Source organism: Cimex lectularius, unplaced genomic scaffold (genome assembly GCF_000648675.2).
Source record: "Cimex lectularius strain Harlan isolate CLEC.00 unplaced genomic scaffold, Clec_2.1 scaffold61, whole genome shotgun sequence".
In the NCBI taxonomy this organism is placed as follows: Eukaryota; Metazoa; Arthropoda; class Insecta; order Hemiptera; family Cimicidae; genus Cimex; species Cimex lectularius.
The window spans coordinates 390,174-410,245 of NW_019392650.1; the positions used below are offsets into that span (position 1 = coordinate 390,174).

The 20,072-nt window shown below is 34.6% G+C and overlaps 1 protein-coding gene across 2 annotated transcripts in view; it reads right to left on the minus strand.

Annotated features, from left to right (window-relative positions):
- LOC106660916 (sialin) overlaps positions 1-20,072 on the minus strand; it is a 36,883-nt gene continuing 16,811 nt past the window's right edge. Inside the window, exons 3-10 of one of the 2 annotated variants that reach the window (XM_014383956.2) lie at positions 11,827-11,969; positions 2,286-2,534; positions 2,146-2,230; positions 1,858-2,078; positions 1,643-1,792; positions 1,442-1,574; positions 468-709; positions 1-396 (exon numbers count right to left, since the gene is read on the minus strand). In XM_014383956.2, the coding sequence (XP_014239442.1) occupies positions 190-396; positions 468-709; positions 1,442-1,574; positions 1,643-1,792; positions 1,858-2,078; positions 2,146-2,230; positions 2,286-2,534; positions 11,827-11,969 (1,430 nt within the window). In that variant the 3' untranslated portion in view covers positions 1-189. The remainder of the gene's footprint in view (positions 397-467; positions 710-1,441; positions 1,575-1,642; positions 1,793-1,857; positions 2,079-2,145; positions 2,231-2,285; positions 2,535-11,826; positions 11,970-20,072) is intronic. The other variant, XM_014383957.2, reaches the window with a different exon arrangement.

Sequence of the window (20,072 nt, forward strand, 5' to 3'; positions counted from 1 at the left end):
CTCTTTGAATACTTTGAACTCTATGAAACTAAAGTTTCGAGAAAAAGTGGAATGATCCATAGGATTAAATTTTAAAAAATAAAATCCTCAAAAATGATGCAGTTTTCAGAATAAATTAAAAAAATAAAAATTACCTTATTTGTATAGTAAAAAAATCTTGCAGATGATACCAGAGTAATTGTAGTTAAATCATAGTTTCAAAGGCTGTTTCTCAGCCAGTTCAACATCACTGAAACCGTTCTTCTTTTCACCATTTACATCTCCATTTGACACCGGTAAGCTTGGAGTGTTCCAAGATTGCAATTGGCCTGTGCCAAATACCAAATACATAACGCATCCGATAGCATACATCACGGCTAAAATCCAGAAAACAATCTGGAAACGCTCGTATGTCTCCTATAAAAAAATTGACATTTAATTAAATCCGTTATACATATATTTCATTATTGTTTATTTTAATAGCTTACATTTTGAAATGTCAAGCTGCCCACGATGTACGTTGAAACAAACCCACCAAGGGAGGAAAGTGTATTTGCCATGCCGAAAATTGTCCCTGAGAAATTTGGTGCGATGTCGAGACCATTACCGAGGTAGCCTGCAGTCACAGCTCCATTGAGAGTGAGAGCGAGGGTAAAAATGGTCACTGTCCACACTGTGCTCTGACCCAGGAATACTTCAGCCACCATTAACAACCCAGGCACTCCAACAGCTAAAATAATTAGTCAAATAAATAAATAAATAATTAAGGCAGTAGTTAAAATAACTGGTATGCTCTACAATCTTCATTTTAAAAAAGTCAAGGTTTAAGTTATATTGCAAAAATAAAATATGGAACTGTTTCTATGTATGATATATTAATGAGAATCAAAGCCCAAAATTAGTCTTCTCATATGAAAAAAGTAAAATGCCCTAGTTTTTGTCTTCATTATTACGTTCATATTAAAAACCTAAACATCCAAACATTTTCACATGATACGGTTAATGTAATAATATGAGATCTTTTTTTTTATTAGATAATATTGGATAAATTTGTTGTATAGGTGGAAAAGCATATAAAATATAATAGAATCTTCCAAACACAGCAACAGATTACATAGTTTACATAGAACAAGAATAAACATTTTGACTTTCAACACGAGAAACTAAAACAAATTTCAAAATTTTTAATTCATCAGACTTGTCAATTAGAAAATTATTAAACAACTTGGCAAACTGGAGCAGAACAGGACCTTTCAATAGGTAAATGACACAATAAGTATTTTAAGGTTTGTACAAGAATAAATTTTTGTCATTCTAAAAATAATACATGGTCTAACTAGTTCTTTGTTAAACTAATGACCAATAGATTATGCCATTTTAAAAGCTAAACAATTTTAATAGTGTATGTAAAAAAAATTGTATTTTATATTTGAAATTAATTTAATTGTGTCTGTCTACTTACCGAATGTAGTGAATATTTTTCGAATTGCTGTGGTGGACAGCTTCCCAGTGCCTCTCACATAATCTGCTATGTAGCTTGTTATGAGAGCCATTACATACTTGCCAATATAAGGAAAACTGGACAGGATTCCATTCTGAAAAAATATTTATTTTATAGTATTGGTTCAGAAATAAGCTTAAACTGAGTCAAAAGATATGCCACCTGTTTGATATCAAGACCGAGCACATGCTTCATGTAAGTAGGGAATTGATTTAAAAATGTAAAATAGCAGAAAACACTTGATGCATGGGTGACAACGATGGCCCAAACTGGCATAGAAGTTAACATCTGTCGCCATGGTACATTGTGCACCTGAAATTTTTTAAAACTATAGTGACAAATATTCTATGAAAATTAACAGAAATTAAGAATCGTACTATCTTTGTTGTACTAGATTCGCCAATTGCTTTTTCCAAGTAATCTTTTTCTTCAACAGTAATTCTGGGGTGTTCGGAAGGAGAATCGAACATGAGGAAGTACCATGCAACTGACCATGTGAGACCGACTAGGCCAGTCACATAAAATACTGTTTCCCAGTTGTAATAGTCGATCAGGAAGCCACTAATTGGCAGCGTGACTGCAGCTCCCAGTGATGAAGCTGTTGAATGAAATTATTCATAATATTTAATTTTATAATTAAAAATCTCATGTAATAGACAATTTACCCATCATGTTTGAAACAAATTTAGTTCTGTCTTTTGGAGGAATCCATTTTGATGCCATGGGTTGCATAGCTGGGAATGTCACTCCCTAGACACAAAAACATTTAGTATTGATCTTAAAATAAAACAAATTAGTTACTCACTAGCATAAATCCAATTAGGACTCTAAGGATAACAACACCTATGAAGTCAAAAAGATGGGCAACAAGTGGCGTAAAGAGTGTAATAAAGGATGCTATGAAAAGACTAGCACCGAACACTTTCTTTGCTCCTATCACCTCAGCTAAACGACCTCCTGGCAGCTCAGTGAACACATAACCCCAGAAGAAGGATCCATAAATAAGATTTCTCTGGCGGGTGTCCCATTGGAATTTTGTTGTTTCAACAGTCTCCTAAAACAAAACATGCATTTTAATTTCATCTGTAAAATGATTAGATATAAGAACAGTGTCTGTCGAGTTTTCTTATATGAATTTTATAGAAACATAAATAACCAAAAAATATAATAAGTAAAAACATCTCTGCCAATTTGTTTCTGATTCTAATTTCAGTGATTTGTGGAAGTAGTTAATTACACCCCCCCTGGATGAAGGATTCACTGACGCTTTCTATGTAATGTAGGGTCAAAGAGGATCTCTATATTGAAAGAAATCTGTCTACTCCATCTAAACTGCAGTTTCTTGCCTGTGAATTAAGCTAAATTATGAACCGATCCTTCTCATAAAATACTGTAGATATGTATGCCAACACAGGTATCAGTTTTTTAATGAACTTAAATCTTAAAGTATGTTTCTTAGTGATCTATAGTTTCATAATTTGTTGAATTGTGAGGTCACAAATGAGGTTAGGTTTAGAAAAGCACCTTTTTTATTTTTTTGATGCGTTTCAACCTTTATTTGGGCCATCTTCAGGTGCTATTCTGGTGATGTCATGTTGGTTTTGTGTGAAAGTGTTGTGAAAAAAAAACTTAAATAGACAGTACAGTTTTATTTCAATGTTTTGGCTTTACTTTTATATCCCATGTTCTTTAATTTAGTGGTTTTACTGTTGTTTTGTTGATGACTTCATGACCTCTAGCAGATGAAATGAAATCCTCTTACAATTTTATTTGAATTGTCACAAATAAACCAGCATTTTTTTTGCTTTGTGTGGATCACATCTGCAATATAAAAAAATCCTTTTTTAGGAAAATAAAAAAAGTCCAAAAAATATACATAATAATCTACAGATGTGGAATCTTACATGAATATAAATAAAATACTATATTCCTGACTGCTCTTCACGACATCAACAAATTAATATATTAATTTTCTTGTCAACATTGTATCATGAGATTCCTTCAATTAACATTTGTATAATAATTGATATGGAGTAGATATTGTCATTACTTTAAAATTAAATTTTTTTCAAGTTTTAAGGCCAACAAACCACATTGGACATCATCAGCTCTTTCTTTCTTTACTTTTCTTTTCTTGCCTGTCTCGTGTTTTAATTTTACTAATTTATTTTCCAGTTTCTCCAGCCAAGTTTTGTTGTTATGTGATAAACAATAACTGATTCGCTATTTTCTTTATCCTACTTCTAGCCTCTCTGTACTTCAGGGTTTCATACCCCAGAGTACTCAATATTCCTCGAGGTGATTGGGGATAACCCCCATTCAAGCAAATTAATTTGTATTCCCACACCAGAGTTTGTTCATACTACCACAGAGTACTTTATATTCCTCGAGGTAGTTGGGGAAAAGTCCCTTCATACTCGTTAATAAATTACTAAATTAATATACTTTTTATCTAAGTTCTTGGTTGAGATGAAAATGTTAGTGTCATGTGTTCATCTCAACAAGACCTTAGATAAAAAGAATAATTAATTGAAGTAATTGATATGGTCAATTATGACTGCTAAATATACATAGATTAAAGTCACTGGCCCTCTCCACACAACACGCAAGAATGACACATCTACACGGAAAACAAACGCTTTGAGCCCTGAAGATGATCTCAATAAAGATAGAAACATTGGCATGATAAAGAATGTTTTTCTAAAACCTACGTCACACCAGACCGCATCTCACGACCTCCAAATAATCATTAACTAACAGTCACTAAACTCCACACATTTCTAATAAATTAAATTCACATGAATACTCCACCAGAGTACTCGATATTGCTCAGGGTAATTGGAGAAAAGCCCCTCCCTTCACACTAATAAAATTACATTCAGACATTATTATTAAAATATGTTTGCTTTTTTTTAATATATAATTAGATAATAAGTCTTGACATTTGTAACTACATATTACTTCATAATTAAAATAATATTTAATTTTACCATAAATAAAATAACTAATATTCACTAATTTCATGGTCCACTTGACCAATTAATATATTATAATTAATTAAGGTTTTTAGTCGAGATAAAAAAAGTCAATGGCATGAGCGGGATTCGAACCCACGATCTTCGGCTTGATTCGCCACTGCTCAAGTGGTAGAGCAGCGGTGTATCAAGCCGAAGATCGTGGGTTCGAATCCCGCTCGTGCCATTGACTTTTTTTATCTCGACTAAAAACCTTAATTAATAACTAATATTATTCAAATAGAGAAAAAGAATGAAATTTTGTAAATCTTACTAAGTAAAAATTACCTCAACAGAAATTATATGTAAACATGTAATTTCTGGGGTTGTAGTTCAAAGTTGGTTAAGCCCAAAAATTGTGAAAATCAATAAAGCACATAGGAAACAAAATAACTTCAGAAGCTATGAAATGTTGAGAGGATCAGAGAAGTCGAAGTTCGTTAATAACTTATTTGTACTTATATTGCTGAAAAATTAAAGCACGGTCCTAATTCTTACCCTTGAGAACACCCTTTCAGTTCTAAGGAAACAAATTAGTACTGGCTTAGTATTAATAATTTATTATACAATTTAGACGGAAGTTGAGCAAATGTACAATTGATTTAACTAGTACTGTGTGTATCTTTTCCTTTTGAAATGAAGAACGATGGAGAAAAGCGTGTAATATTGACGCTCCTCTGCTGTCAATTCAATTGATGATTTATGTCCATGTTATTGTCAGAACCGGTTCAAAAAGTGAACTGAATGCGCGCTAGACAAATGACTGTATTTTAAAATTGTCTAAAATAATTTTATTGAGACAAAAACTTTAATATTTTTGTTGTTGTAAAGAATAACGTTTGAAAATCATCTCAACCAAGACCTTAGATAAAAAGTATAATTAAGTTGGAAAAAAATTACACCATTGTAACATGATAAGAATATATGTTTATCACCGCACGTGCTCACATATTTTTTAAAACTAAACTTTTAACAATTCGCTTGATACTTTTAAATTTAAGTTGTTGCAGCAGACTTTATATAAGATAAGTACAAAAACTGTATTGTTACGCTGTTGTAATAATCAAGTAAATATACAGTTCTATAAATCGTAATACAACATTAAGCGTTTTATGTACGAACATGCTTCAATTCCAGGCGAACCAATGCATTAAAAAAGACAAATTAATCAAAATAATAGGTACTTGCTACATTGACATAATGTTTATTTTTATTATTAGTGGAATCTGTGCCAAATTTAATCAATTTTAGACCAAGTTGCTATAAATAATTGGCAAATGTAGGTAGCTTCCGTGCCTGATACTCGGCTACCACATCAAATAACACAACATATGTCCAGGTTGATGTGGAAAATCCAATGGTGGCCCATAATTTTAGTGGGGGCTTATAGCTTTTTTGAGATGAGTATCTCTAACCATCTTTTTTCCTTGAGTAACTGATACCATATGAACAAGGTGTGTTTGCTCCTCCATCCTTAAATAAATGTTGACGCCCGAGAAATTTTGTTTGCTTTTCAGCTGATCGAGTATCTCTGCGGAGGCCCAAATGTGTTCGTATATGATTCGCAGACCTACGTAACTTTTCAAAGAATATACAATTACTTTTTCCTTAAATTGGTTACACAATAAATTAACTTAATGTTTTTTGGGAAAAGGTATAATTTGATAATAGTTAGTAGGTAGTTTCCTTCTTTGATTTTGAACTAAATGGTAAAAACTGTTGCGATTACTTCCTCCTTGTTCATGGTAAACGATATGACTGGAAAATGGAAACTGGAAATGGGTGTGGATTGGATCGGTACAGTAGTCAGTGACCCATCTATTTGGACATACGTTCAGTGTGTCTTAATTAGATTAGTCCTTAGCGATGGACCGAGTCGATCTTCAAAGAAATTTGAAACCACCTATTAAAAACTTAATTAGGTCAATTTGTAAACACCTTTAAGCGATCCAGATTATTCGTGATTAAAAAAGTGGCCAACACATCTAACCCTTTTAATTATGTCAAGTCAAGCTTCTTTTATAAGGTCGTGAGGGGTGGGGTAATGTATTGGCGTTGTCTTTGTCAGTGTCTTATATGTATTAAGTCTGGGTTTTTCATTGTTCCATCGGTCTTTGTTGTCGTCGGTCCTTTTTCTTTTTAATTGGTATAGTGTTTTGAATGGCCACGCCATTGAATGGCCAATGAAAGATAGTGAAATACTGAAACACGTCTGACAGACCAACCCAGCGAGGGTAGGCAGACCAAAATGGTCAGTAACGACCAACTTTTAGAGAATACGTCAGCCAATTAATATGGGAAACCACTGTGGCTTGATTGAAGATACTTGTGGTCGAAATCATTCAACTAAGTATATCGAAGAAATCGAAGGAAAAAATTATGAGGGCTTCAGACTGAACACATTATTCGAAACAATGCACGCCATGTTGGAACTACAAAGACGAAAAGAACTTAAAGAACTACACTTTAAGCAAGTTCAAATCGTATTTACTACATTGATAAAAATTTCAATTCAAAATACAAGCTAGAGCAGACTGAGTGAATCGGATTCCAGTTAATATTGACAATATCTGGTATACATATAGATGGCTATAAGATCGAGGTCCGGAGCTGATGTCAATGAAAATAAACCAAAGACGTTCATATAAGACTGTGGAAGTACAAGCGGAGACTGACTATTGAACACTGCCAGAAAGATCAAAATACTGGAATTACCGACAAAAGATAGCCACCTAGTCGGGCACTGAGAGACCCCATAGGCAGTAAAGTTCAGAGTCGTTTGGGATTGCATCAAGGCCCTGTCATACATTGCAGAAAACAACGAAATCACAATTGTTTTGGTACTAGAGCTAGATCTAAGGAAAGTTCGATCAGGACACTATCGGCCCTGAACCGTTTTGTTGCCACCAAATTGCCAAAAACGTAGATCCATCCAGATTAAGTTCTTGGTTCAATGAGATTGTGTTCGAGGACAGAGGCATACGAAAAAGTTCATCAGCATCAAGCAGAAACTAAAGTTAGGACTAAAACGACAGGAATGTTGTAAAGATATATGTATAGACTTGGGTCAGCAGAAACGAATGCCAGGAAGAAAAAGAAACAGTGGGAGATATCCTCTGTTCCTATGAAGGCTCTTGCATCCTAAGATCTACTCCTGGAAAAGGGCGAGAAGGATACACACGGGAGTCTTTACCGCAAATACCTTGTTTTTGGCCATAGGGATAAAGCAAAACAAGACACCTCCGCTGCATCATCTCTGCTTATACCCTGACAGGTGATATCTGAAGATCTTTTACAGTAAATGTGAGAAAGTGACCATAATTTTTTTAGGGTGTGAAATTAGGATACTAGTAGTTTTTAAATTATAAATGAAATCCCCAAAGAATATTTTAGAGTATCTAGTTGTACTTTAAGGCTATCCCTTTCAAAGGTAGAGCAGCTGTTCGAAAAAATGTATACCTTTAGTTTGGAGAAACTTAGAAGGTATTTTGTAATAAGCTGAAGCCAATTAGCATTTATTGTATACTTAAAAGTCAACAGTCCGCTAAAGTATATGCAGTTTTAATAGCAGGATATCTTTTATCAACTGGGAAAAGAATGACACCATTGCTGTGTATAGGTCCTGCTTATTAACTTTGTTACATGTTGAATTTCCAGAAATTGGAGGAGTCTGCGTCTTGTCTCATCTCTGCTTACAGCCCTGCCATTACCCCACATGACAGATTATTTACATTAAATGTGACAAAGTGACCCCACTTTTAAAGGTTGTGCCCCTAAATGACTCGAAGAAGAGGCATCGTTACAAATTTATTGTTAACTTCAAAGCTTGGCCAAATTGTTGAAAAATACTGACTTATAGTTTGACAAACAAAATCCCTGTAAGTTTTATTTTACTTTATAAACAAAAATATTTTTACACCCAAGGCTTCATTGTAAAAAACATAGTTCAAAGACCTAGCGTTTGGTTTTTAGGTGTTAGAAAGAAGAAAAAAAATACAATTAACCTGAATTCCTAATCAGAAGCATTCGATTAGAAATTGAAAAACAAAAAGACGTTCAATAAACAATCAGGGCCGAAATAGCTTAGAGGTGGCAATTAGGGGAGGTCGTGGGGCACTTGAGAGGATTCGGTCGACGTCTGCTCTTGAAAACCAAAGCTGAACTTCGTACTCGTCAAAGACTTGACCACGATCTTATTTTAATTGCTTCTCCGATTTGTACGGCAATTGTAATGTATTAATTTACACGCCTCTATCTGCTTCGAACAACGATTCCTAGGAGTGAATACTACCAATTCTTTGTTTTGTATTGGTTAGAAAACACCTAATAAGCTTTTTTTATCAGATAGGTTCATCTTATTTCTATTCTGATCTTCGTATTGTTCCAATATTGGTAGCAAACAAGCAAGTAAAGGTCGTGTAAACAATATCCAATCCATAGGTCAAATTGTGCAATAGAAGGAATGCAACACTTCAGTAATAAGATGAACAACACAAGAGGGACACACGACGTTTATGACAAGAAGAATAATTTAAAAAAAAATCGAGTTTTTACATAATTGTTATTGGAAATAAGTAAAACTAATCATTAATCTGATTTTAAACAAGGTTAAAGAACAATCGCAGAAATTTTCATTTAGGTGGTCAGTGGATCTAACTGAAAAGGGATGTTAATCTTTTATTAAAGTCGTTTTTTTTATTTACTGATGACCGAAGTATCCTTTCTTTCTTCCACTTCGTACTAAAAGATTTACAATTGACCTTTTATTCCAAACCTCGAAAAGTGCACACCTTTAAAAAGTTTAGCACTTTCCGGGCTCCTTCTTCAATTATTTCTTTAGGCGTTAATATCGCCCTTCCGAAGAAGATGGCTAAATCATATTCCGTGCTATGCTTTGTTGCCCTATCAAAGGTGTGGTGATTAGTGACCGTTAATCGATAATTATTCAGAAATCGTGAGATGCGGTCTGGTGTGTTGTAGGTTTCAGAAAAACATTTTCTTTATCGTGCCAACGTTTCGATCTTTATTGAGATCGTCTTCAGGGCCTGGGATTTACAAATATTGTTTACATTTAACAAATACATTTAGGATGTGGAAAAGTGAATTTATACAATGGAAAATATATTTTTTATATTCAATCAAAGTATTTCTACTCACTCAAAGTGTTTGTCTTCTGTGTAATTGTGCCATTCTTGCGTGTCGTGTTGAGAGTTTAAAACAGCAAAATCTCACTGGCACTCTTACACGACTCTTACATTTGATTGAATGTTTGTAAATCCCAGGCCCTGAAGATGATCTCAATAAAGATCGAAACGTTGGCACGATAAAGAAAATGTTTTTCTGAAACCTACATCACACCAGACCGCATCTCACGATTTCTGAATACCTATCAAAGGTTATGTTCCGATGTTTCTGCCTCTTTATGACAGAGTCGGCATGTTTTTGTCTCTGTTTTACCATTTTTTTGAAGTGGTAATTAAATTGGCAAAGGCATTATTTACTCAATTCTTGCCTACTGAGATAGACGTAGATTTTTGTTTTCCTGGTTGAGATATTGACGAATTCATCCATTGTGTGGTCATTTCTGTCTCCAACATTTGTTCAGTTCTGCGCTTATTGCGGCGTGCCAATTTGCTGTTGCGGTCCAAAAGGTGTGAGAGCTGCTTTTGCTAGTTTGTTAACCTGTTCGTCGCTTTCAATCCTTTCGTTTCTTGGTACTCATATCGGAGTTTCTCAAGAGCCGGAGATATGTCGGACATTCCGAGACCAGTTTTGATTTGAAGGTGGAGGAGTTTAAAACCTTAAGTTCTCCTTGGCTGTCTGAGCATATGTATATCTGTGCACATTTTAATACTTTTTTAAGTATTTATTGTGTACAGATCTCAGCTTGGAAAATTGATGGTATGGGGTCTAAAGGTTTAACTAGGTCGAAATTTGGGTGTTAGAATACATAAAGACGTTGCTAGATGCACGGTCACTTCCCAACAACAATACTCCTTGACGTCAAAAAGCAATGGACACGCGACTTGTTCTCAGAAAGCGAGGATAATATTTTATTGTTAAAACGAATATCACTGGGTAGCTACTAGACTCGTTTAGTGGTGTTTGTGTTCCTCGATATTAATGTTAAAGTGGCAAAATAAATAACAATAAAATTGTGGTTACTGGACACAATAATTTTTCTGGGACGAAATAAGATTTCCGTTAGATGGCTTTAACTCGACCAGATCATCCTTATCAGCGGTCATAAATCGTCACCCTACTAATATAAAAAAAACCCTAAATAGATTAATTTAAAAATAAATATTGACTAATCAGAATATTGTGAGTATAGTTCATTGGGCTAGTTGTGATAAACTAAAACCTTAATGTCAATAAGTCCAAATATGTCACACATGACAGTAGACACCAATGGTGATGTTGTTACAAGAAATTGTCCTAACTTGCAGCTTGGTTATATTAGTCCTGCATGTCGAACTCCAGGAGCATCCGCCTGATCACAACCTTGTACAGAAGTTTATCGGCCGGTGACAGACTACACTGGTGAGGGTCATTCAAGTGTTCACTTTATCATTAACGTGCAGTGTTTAGTGACCGTTAGTTAATAATTTTTTGAAGATCGTGAGATGCGGTCTGGTGTGACGTAGGTTTTAGAAAAACATTTCCTTTTTAATGCCAACGTTTCGACCTTTATTGAGATCATCTTCAGGGCTCAATAAAGATTGAAACGTTGGCATGAAAATGAAATTTTTTTTCTAAAACGTACATCACACCAGACCGCGTATCACGATCTTCAAATAAATATTAATCATTAACATGGGGAATAAAATTAATTTATTAGTTTATGATCCATTATCACCCCAATTTATTGAAATCTATCGCCACCAGTTTATTAGGAATAATTTTATTAAGAAGAAGAGTATAGAGCGACAACTTCTGCGTAAAAAGCCACTGCTACATTGTTCGGGCGAGGTATCGTGCTAAAATATACCAATAACATAATGGGTCCAAGGATATAGCCTTGACGAACACCAGCACTGGAGAAAATGTTAATTATCTGTATATGCGATAAGTCTATTTTTATTATGTAGGGAGTGAAGTTACATTCCATTAGCCAACTGTGTCAAATAGCTTGTGTATGCCGAACCAAGCAAGTATGCATAATAAACAAAGTTTTTCTTTTTCTTTCAAGCCTTATGGACCTACTTATAGTATAAGTACAGACATAACATTTATTAATCTAAATATATATATATTGAATGAGAATAAAGAAGAAGAATTTTATGTAACGTTATTGAAATATGTAGAAGAGAAATGTAATAATAAACTCACGCTTACATTGGTTGCAACCGTTGTTGAATTGCTGTCGTCCACCATAGCGACAATAGCGATTGTTATATTCACCCTCAGCATATAGTTGACCATAAAGCTGAAGAAGACGAGTACGTTCAGGATTTGAACGCATGATATTTTTTCTGAAATCAAATTTAAAAATGGTTAGTGTTAATTTGAGCTCCATTTGATGTTAGTTGTATTACAATAATGGAAGGCTTCATGCATGGGATCACGGGCATTAATGGAAATTTTTTTTCATGAGATTAAGCATGTAAAAGTTCTAAAAGCATTAAATACGAATATTCATAGGAAACAAAAATAGACATTCTTTGGCTGAATTAGCCAAGCTGGGGACAAATTTTTTGCTTCGAAATCCGTTGCTCCACTTAAAAATTAATGTGTGGTGATTAGTGACCGTTAATCGATAATTATTCAGAAATCGTGAGATGCGGTCTGGTGTGATGTACGTTTCAGAAAAACATTTTCTTTATCGTGCCAACGTTTCGATCTTTATTGAGATCATCTTCAGGGCTCAAAGTGTTCGTCTTCTGTGTAATTGTGCCATTCTTGCGTGTCGTGTTGAGAGTGCCCCCTTATTTAATAAGACTGTAAAGAGTTTTTATGTATAATTACCTTAGGAGTGGAGTACTTCAACTAGTGGTAGAGGGATACTACTGTAGTAGATGGATGCAGTGGTTATTCATCGAAAGGTAAAAGTGGCATGTTTACTTTTTTCTACGTTGATTGTCATTTTAGTTGAGCCACTGCTCAATGGAGGTGATATAGGTATGTTTTAGAATGAGATGACGGGATCTTTATGAGAACAAAGGATGGCCGTATCATCCGCATATTGGTAAGGATAGTTTCATAAATGGTAGGAATGGCTGTAGTATATGTTGTGCAGAATGCATGGTCCTTGGGGTAATGCATTTATTTTTACGATAGATCGCTAGTCACTGATAAAGAAGAACCAGCCAATGATGGCTTGAAAATATCTGATCGGTTTTAGGATCAGGTAGTAGGTAAAAAAGACTGTCTTAAACATCCAGATCAGGCTCGATTGCCATGCTCAATAGAAAGGAATGGCTTCATATCTAGAAGTTGTTATAATTTTGTACATAATAAAGTTTAACTTTACGTTCATGACGTTAGAAGTTATGAAGTTTGACTTTACGTTAAATAGCATTGACTTGAAGAGTATCTTCATCGATAAAAATGATTATCACATGGTTTCAAGTAGATTTTAATTATACTACAATACACTTTAAAATGTGAGATAAGTAATACTATGTAATAATACTTAAGTGTTAAGTGGTAATTTTATTCACATTTTCTGAAAATTGAAGGTAATTGAATTTACTTCCTTTTAGGATAACGTTTATGATCAAAAACACAAAGTGAACTTCTGGCGTACTACATGTACTGAGCAATAAGCGCATCTTATAAAAACAAATTTTGAAGGCAAACTTGTAAATTTTTGTTAAAAAATATTTGATAAACATGTTTTACTAACAGAGAGTAAACTGAACAAATGAATACCACCGCTTTAACTTGGTTTTATTTTATCGTAAATTAAATTAATTTGGTAGATTTACAAGATTATAAGAGGCCTAAATGCGTATTGTGATAAACCCCATTTAAGATATGTGAGGAAAAAGGGACATCTTTGTAAAAGAAAAAAAAACTATTCCGTGGAGTACCCATCAATCAATTCATTTCAGTCTAAAGGTTATCTTTTCTACTGAGGAGTCAGACTCCTTACTCAAGATTAGTAAAGAATTATCAGGGTCACTTAAAAAAAAGTATAAAAAGAAAAAGTATATTAATACATGTTTAGATAGGTTTATCATGAAGGAACCACAATTAAAATGGCATTGCATAATTTGACCAATAAAAAATTTACCTCGTTTTTCACTGCAGTTTTTCAATGTATAAATATTTTAAGATTTTATCAGATTCGATTGTGGGTCTGAAGCTTTTTTAAAATTTGATTTACGATATCACTTATCATACAAAGTGAGTGTATGTGCATTCCAAGGTGGTTGATGAAAAATCATACTTGATTTCCTGGATTCGTTTGAGATTTTGGGATTTTATTGTATAAGTACAATACAAAGTTTACATTAGTAAGAAAATAAATACTAACTGTCCTGGCACTTGATAGGTCACAACCAACCAACAAACTGACCTACTTTATTTTCTCGCCGGGAGATCGTCTCATCCTCATATTTATTTAAAAAAAAATTAAATGCTCTGAAAAAAGTCAGATACAATCTTCTGATTAATTATTTCCATTTTTTTTAAATTTCTTCACGATTTCCTGTGTACTTTAGTACAATGCTTACAACTGACTATTGTCAGGTAGCTTGAAAATATCCCGATGAACGAAAGAACAGAAAAATTTATCCTGTCCTCATAAGGGATCATGCACGTCTGAACTGGTTGTAAGCACTGATGCAATTTGTACAACATCTTGACTAATCGGCTTTATATAACTTAAAACTCGTTTGGCAAATACTAATTCTATTGATTTTTAAAATGTCATTGAATTCACAAAGTCGGATAAACCAATTTTCTACCTACTGATGTAATATATGTATTAATTAATTGCATGGTAGAAAAAATGAATTCGTTAAAATACCTTTTTAACCCAAATTCAATTATAGAATTATATTCGGCATTTTTAAAAGGAGATGTAATAGCAATTTATTCCTCAATGTTGTTAATTAATGTTATCATTCATCGTGAAGTGTTGTTAATGGCAAATGTAAACATGTTTCAAGACTATTATAATAGCTATATTATAGGAGTGTTGCAAAGTTTAGCTATCTTGGGATTATGAGGTACGAACGGGTAATATTACATTAATAGTTTCTTTTACTCAATTCCGACTTTTCACCTTCTCGAAGCTTATGTGGGAGAGCAGGAGCTACTGGAGCTGGACGTGTCTCTTCCCAAATCATTCTCAAAGCATATCTCACTTTTATCTACTCCATCGCTTATCCTACCAAACTAATGTGTAACACTCTGATAAGTTGATGATGTTGTCTACAGGTTTAGAAGTTTGGTTATGTTTCCTTTAGTGCTAAACGGTTAATTGGCAGGGGATATTAATTTACTTAGCCATTCAAGGCGTATGATTTTGGTAAGAACGTTAGTTCCAAGGACATAAAATATAAGTTTGTTTCGATTAATTAAGGTTTTGGTTGAGATAAAAAAGTCAGTGTCACAAGCGGGATTCGAACCCACGACCTTCGGCTAAATACGCCGCTGCTCTACAACTTGAGCTGTCGTAACTTCGATCCACACTAACTTCATCTCAACCCCACCTTTAGATTTTACCCTCCTTTTTGCCATTTTTCAAATGTCGTGTAATCGGATTGGATTCTCGGCAACAAATGAAATGGCCACGGAGAGCTTTAGTGAAGATATACTTCATTTAACTTATTAAATTCACTAGTTTTCGTGGTCCGCTTGACCAAATAAATTCTTTTCAATTATTTAAGATTTTGGTTGAGATAAAAAAGTCAGTGTCACAAGCGGGATTCGAACCCACGACCTTCGGCTAAATGCAGCTCTACCACTTGAGCTATCGTGACTTCGATCAACTCGAAACTAACTTCCCATCTCAACCCCACCTTTTGAATAATATTTGAATAATAATTGAATATAAAATACAATGTAAGGTATATACGTGCGTAAATGTGTGGTGAGATGCGGTCTGGTGTGACGTAGGTTTAGAAAAACATTTTCTTTAACGTGCCAACGTTTTGTTTTCTGTGTAGACGTGTCATTACTGTGTGTCGTGGTTTTTTTTTGTGCCCCTTTTTTGGGAACTCTCAGCACGACACACAGAACTGACACATCTACACGGAAAACAAACACGTTGAGCTCTGAAGATGATCTCAATAAAGATCGAAACGTTGGCACGTTAAAGAAAATTCTTTTCTTTAGACCTACGACACACCAGACCGCATCTCACGATCTTCAATCATCTGGTATATATACACTGTGAGGCAAAAAAAGTCGTCAGCCTATGTTTTGTAAATACTTGCAATCGTTATAATTTTTTTTTGTTTACTGGATATTTAAAAAAATATGATAATAAAAACAAAAAATAAAAATAAATTGAGTAAAACAAATTTTCCCAAAAATGTTGCTCTGAAAACAATGAAGAAAATATCCAGTACGGAGAAATTTCCTCCTCTTGCGTTGATCATCGCTTGCTTCGACTTGGCATCGATTTCATGAGATTTTGAATGCAATGCTGTGAAATATGTTCATACTACTATTTACATATATACATATTTAAGGGAGGCCATTTTTTTTGTTTCTGGCTTTAATGTAAGCCAACTTCCTACTTGAAAGCAAACTCGTTCAACTTTCCGATAAATTGTTTTCAAAGCAAATTTGAAAAAGAGTTAATTTTCACATAACGAATAAAATAGATTCCTTTCTTTTAATGCAAGGAGGCTGACTTTTTTATTTAGAAAGTATCCGCTTTTCATCGTGTATAGTATTTTGTTTCTTAATTTCTTATGCTAAGATTTATGCCTAGGTTTCTTGAGACGATTGAGGATGTTGATATTTTGGTAAGGTCGAAAGTACTTCATTATCATTCTGAATGGATGTTAATGGAATGTTCATAGAATGTTAAAATTTTTAGAAATCAAATTGCAACTCAAATTATTATCTATCTTTACCTATCAGTCTAACGTGAACCACTCATAACATGTTGGTTTAAATTTCGTCAAATACAAATACTATCATGAGGTCAAGTTGAGTTTGAATCAATATTTACACCTTCGGTTTGATTGGTTAGTTCTATTCCAGGAAACATATAATAAAATAAGGTAAATTATCATCCTTGGCCGAGGTAAAAAAACAAAAACAAAAAAAAAACAAGGAAATAATCGATCCACCCGTTAAATTGTATGATTGCAAGATAAATCGGCTTATCTGGGCCCTTTAGTTGTTGACATTGGGCGGAAAACGAGAGAATATGCCACTTTACTACTGCATGACGTAAATTTAAAAAAAGTCGGTACATGAAAGAAAAAATTGCAGAAAATGTAAGAAAAAACAGCGATTGCTTTTAAAAATTAAATAACATGTTCAATTGTGTGGATCAAATTTTATACGTTTCATCACTAATGTGTTGTTTGTTAAATACATAATAAATAAAACAAAGCTGACGAATACAACGGTGATAGACAAAATGAGGGAAAAACTCAACTTTGTCAGTCCATTCCAAGTGGTCTTAGAAATAGATTTGGAAGAAAGATGGCCCCAATTTTCAAGAATGAGCCCTAATATGGTATACAGGTGGGACGAAGATGGAACTGGGAGTAGACCTAGGGGTAAAAGGACCGAATTATACCCTACGAAGCCCCAACAATTTTCCAAGCTGAAGTGCAATACAACTATGGGCACATGAGTTAATACAGAAAAATATGAAAGGTGCACAGATATACACATACACTCTCAGGCAGCCAGGCAGCAATAAAGGCACTAAATGCGCAGCTTTCAACTACAAACTTGTCTGGGAGTGCCTAATAATGGCTCTAGGAAAACACACCAAGATTACTTTAAAGAGGTTCCGGTGCTTGAAAGTATAGAAAGAAATGAACAAGCTTACCGACTAGCCGAAAAAGGGGCAGCCCTCTCACCCATGGAACCAGAACCACAACTAACTACTCAAGAGCGTGTGCTTAAGTTGGAAATGGAAAAATGGATTGAGAAAGAAAAACTCAAAGAATGGACAAATACTCCAGCTAAGAGATTTATGAACATCTCAAAACGAAAAGCAAAAAACTCTTCTCTCTCAGTAGGCACGATGAGAGAACAATTGTTGGCTTCTACACTGTCCTCTTAACTTTCACCTTAAAAAGATGGGCAATGCTGAGACGTTAGCCCGTCGACGATACAGCCACGTCTGTAGGACATTTCTCACACCCAAGGAGATCCAAGAAGAGGCACCAAGGAAAGTACTCAGTTTTATAAGGAATAGCGCACTTTCCAAGGTACGGCAATAAGCCATAAGGGTTCCACAATAGACCTGTATAGATCGCAGTGGAAGGAAGAATTATAATCTGCATCAATCCCACAATAAGCCCTAAAAAATCTGACGGTACGCTATTTTTGGTGGTGAGCAAACTAGTAATTCATTTTTTTTAACAATTATACTTACATAACATTTATTTTTTAATTTTCAAAAGCAATCGCTCAATGGAGATACAACATGTCAAAAAATCCGGTGGAAAAGAATTTCTGCAATGACAATAATGACCTAATACTTCTTAAGAAAAAGATTGAGTCAACTATATGGATAGGAAAATTACAATAAGCCAGAGCATGGGGAATACAAAATCTCCCCCATCATCTTCACCATCATCACCCCCAAGATAAAGAAGTACGAGAAGAGGCACTGAGGAAAATGCTTAGCTTTGTGTAAAAGCGAACATTCCACGGTATGGGATTAAACATTATTGTTATTAATTCACTACTTTCGTGGTCCGCTTGACCAATTAATACATTACAATTAATTAAGGTTTTTAGTTGAAATGAAAAAAAGTTATTATTGTTATTTCTATATATGTAGTCATTACGATTATACAAATAGGATCCTATTCCTAAGTCGGAAGATCATTGTGTAATAAATGATATGCTAAGGTTAAAAAATGTAAATTCGTAAATATAATGTTATTTTTCAACAGTATTAAACTGGTTCTCAATCGCTCAACATTGCCGTTATCATCAAAATAATAGTAACGCGGCGGTCACGTCGGGGTACATTATCTTCGATGATTTCCAAATAATTTCATCCATTTTAACGGAAACGATTCATTATCTGAACCAAATATAATGGGGTTATCTATTCTAATATTATTTTCTCCAATAAATCGTTCATAACTTGTTCCACCGATCTGAGATTTGTTATTTTTGCTTTGTGGATCTTTTGCACGTGCAGGTTTCGGTTCGTACAATACATTGATTTTGAGAATCGTAGAGGTTTTAAATTAAAAAAAGTCTATCACCAAAATATTTTTGTTTGCTAAAAAACTATTATAAAAATCAAATAATATATAAATATTTATGGTATTGGTGGTACGGTATCTTACTAGACCTTAGGCAGTATATGAAGGCCATGTACGACCTGTATGGACTACTGCGACCACTGGATAGTAAATGGCGAATTGTAGGTTATGCAAAATAAAAAAAACGCTAAGAGCTGAAAGCCCGCAGGAGATAATACGCGGTCCTGAATGTTACCCTGGAGGCAACAGGTGCTACCTTTTATGATCTACACCTTATGCGTACATGTAGGGCTCTGCGATATTGTATGTATTATTTTTAATTAACCAGAAGAGCCAAGTAGTGAAGACAGTTGTGCACCAGTTGAAGGCAAGTGTGCCTCATCAACTAGTTTCACCAACGCTAATATCTATGAGGGGATAGATAACCTCACAGCAGAAGAGGTGCATTTCGTCCAACTCTCAGGAGACGCAGGGAGAAAGGTACAAGCATCAGTTGCGTAAGTTGAGCACAAAAGGTCAGTTATGCTGGAAAACCTCCTAAGGACAACTGCGGATCCACTAGGCAAAAAGTCAAATAAAAATAACAAAAAGCCATAAACTCGGCGTCTAGAACAGGCAGTAGAAGAGATGCATTTCGCCCGACTGCTTCGGTTGCATACGTTGAAGCCAAAAAGCAGCAATTCAAGAGACCTGGTCTACGCAGATGGAGCAACTCTTAAGAAAAATCCTGGCTACAGTAATCGTCACTTTGGTAGCTGCCTGCTATCCTGAGACTAAAATAAACCCGGATAGGCTGTATGGCCTCCATGACTCCATTTTAACAGACAAGGTTTCGAATGAAGGACTCCAGGTGAGGTTCGCAAAACGAACCAGGAGGACCTGATCAATGCTGAATCGTTGCGTTGGGTGATCCGCTGAACACTGTCCCCGAGGCTGTAGTAAGGATGATATCTCGAAGACTACATACTGTGATTATTGGAGACAAGAGTAGCACAAACTGACCAAATCTGAACCGTTATGGCTCAGTAACAGCTCTAAACGCATCTCTGGAGGCATGGGGCAAAATACCAAAGGAGAAGGACAACTATGGACATATGTGTGGTGATTAGTGATCTCACGATTTCTGAATAACTATGGACATATTTAAATTGAATAAAAAATTAAACTATGAAGCTATAATGCAACATGATTCATAAATGAAAAGTT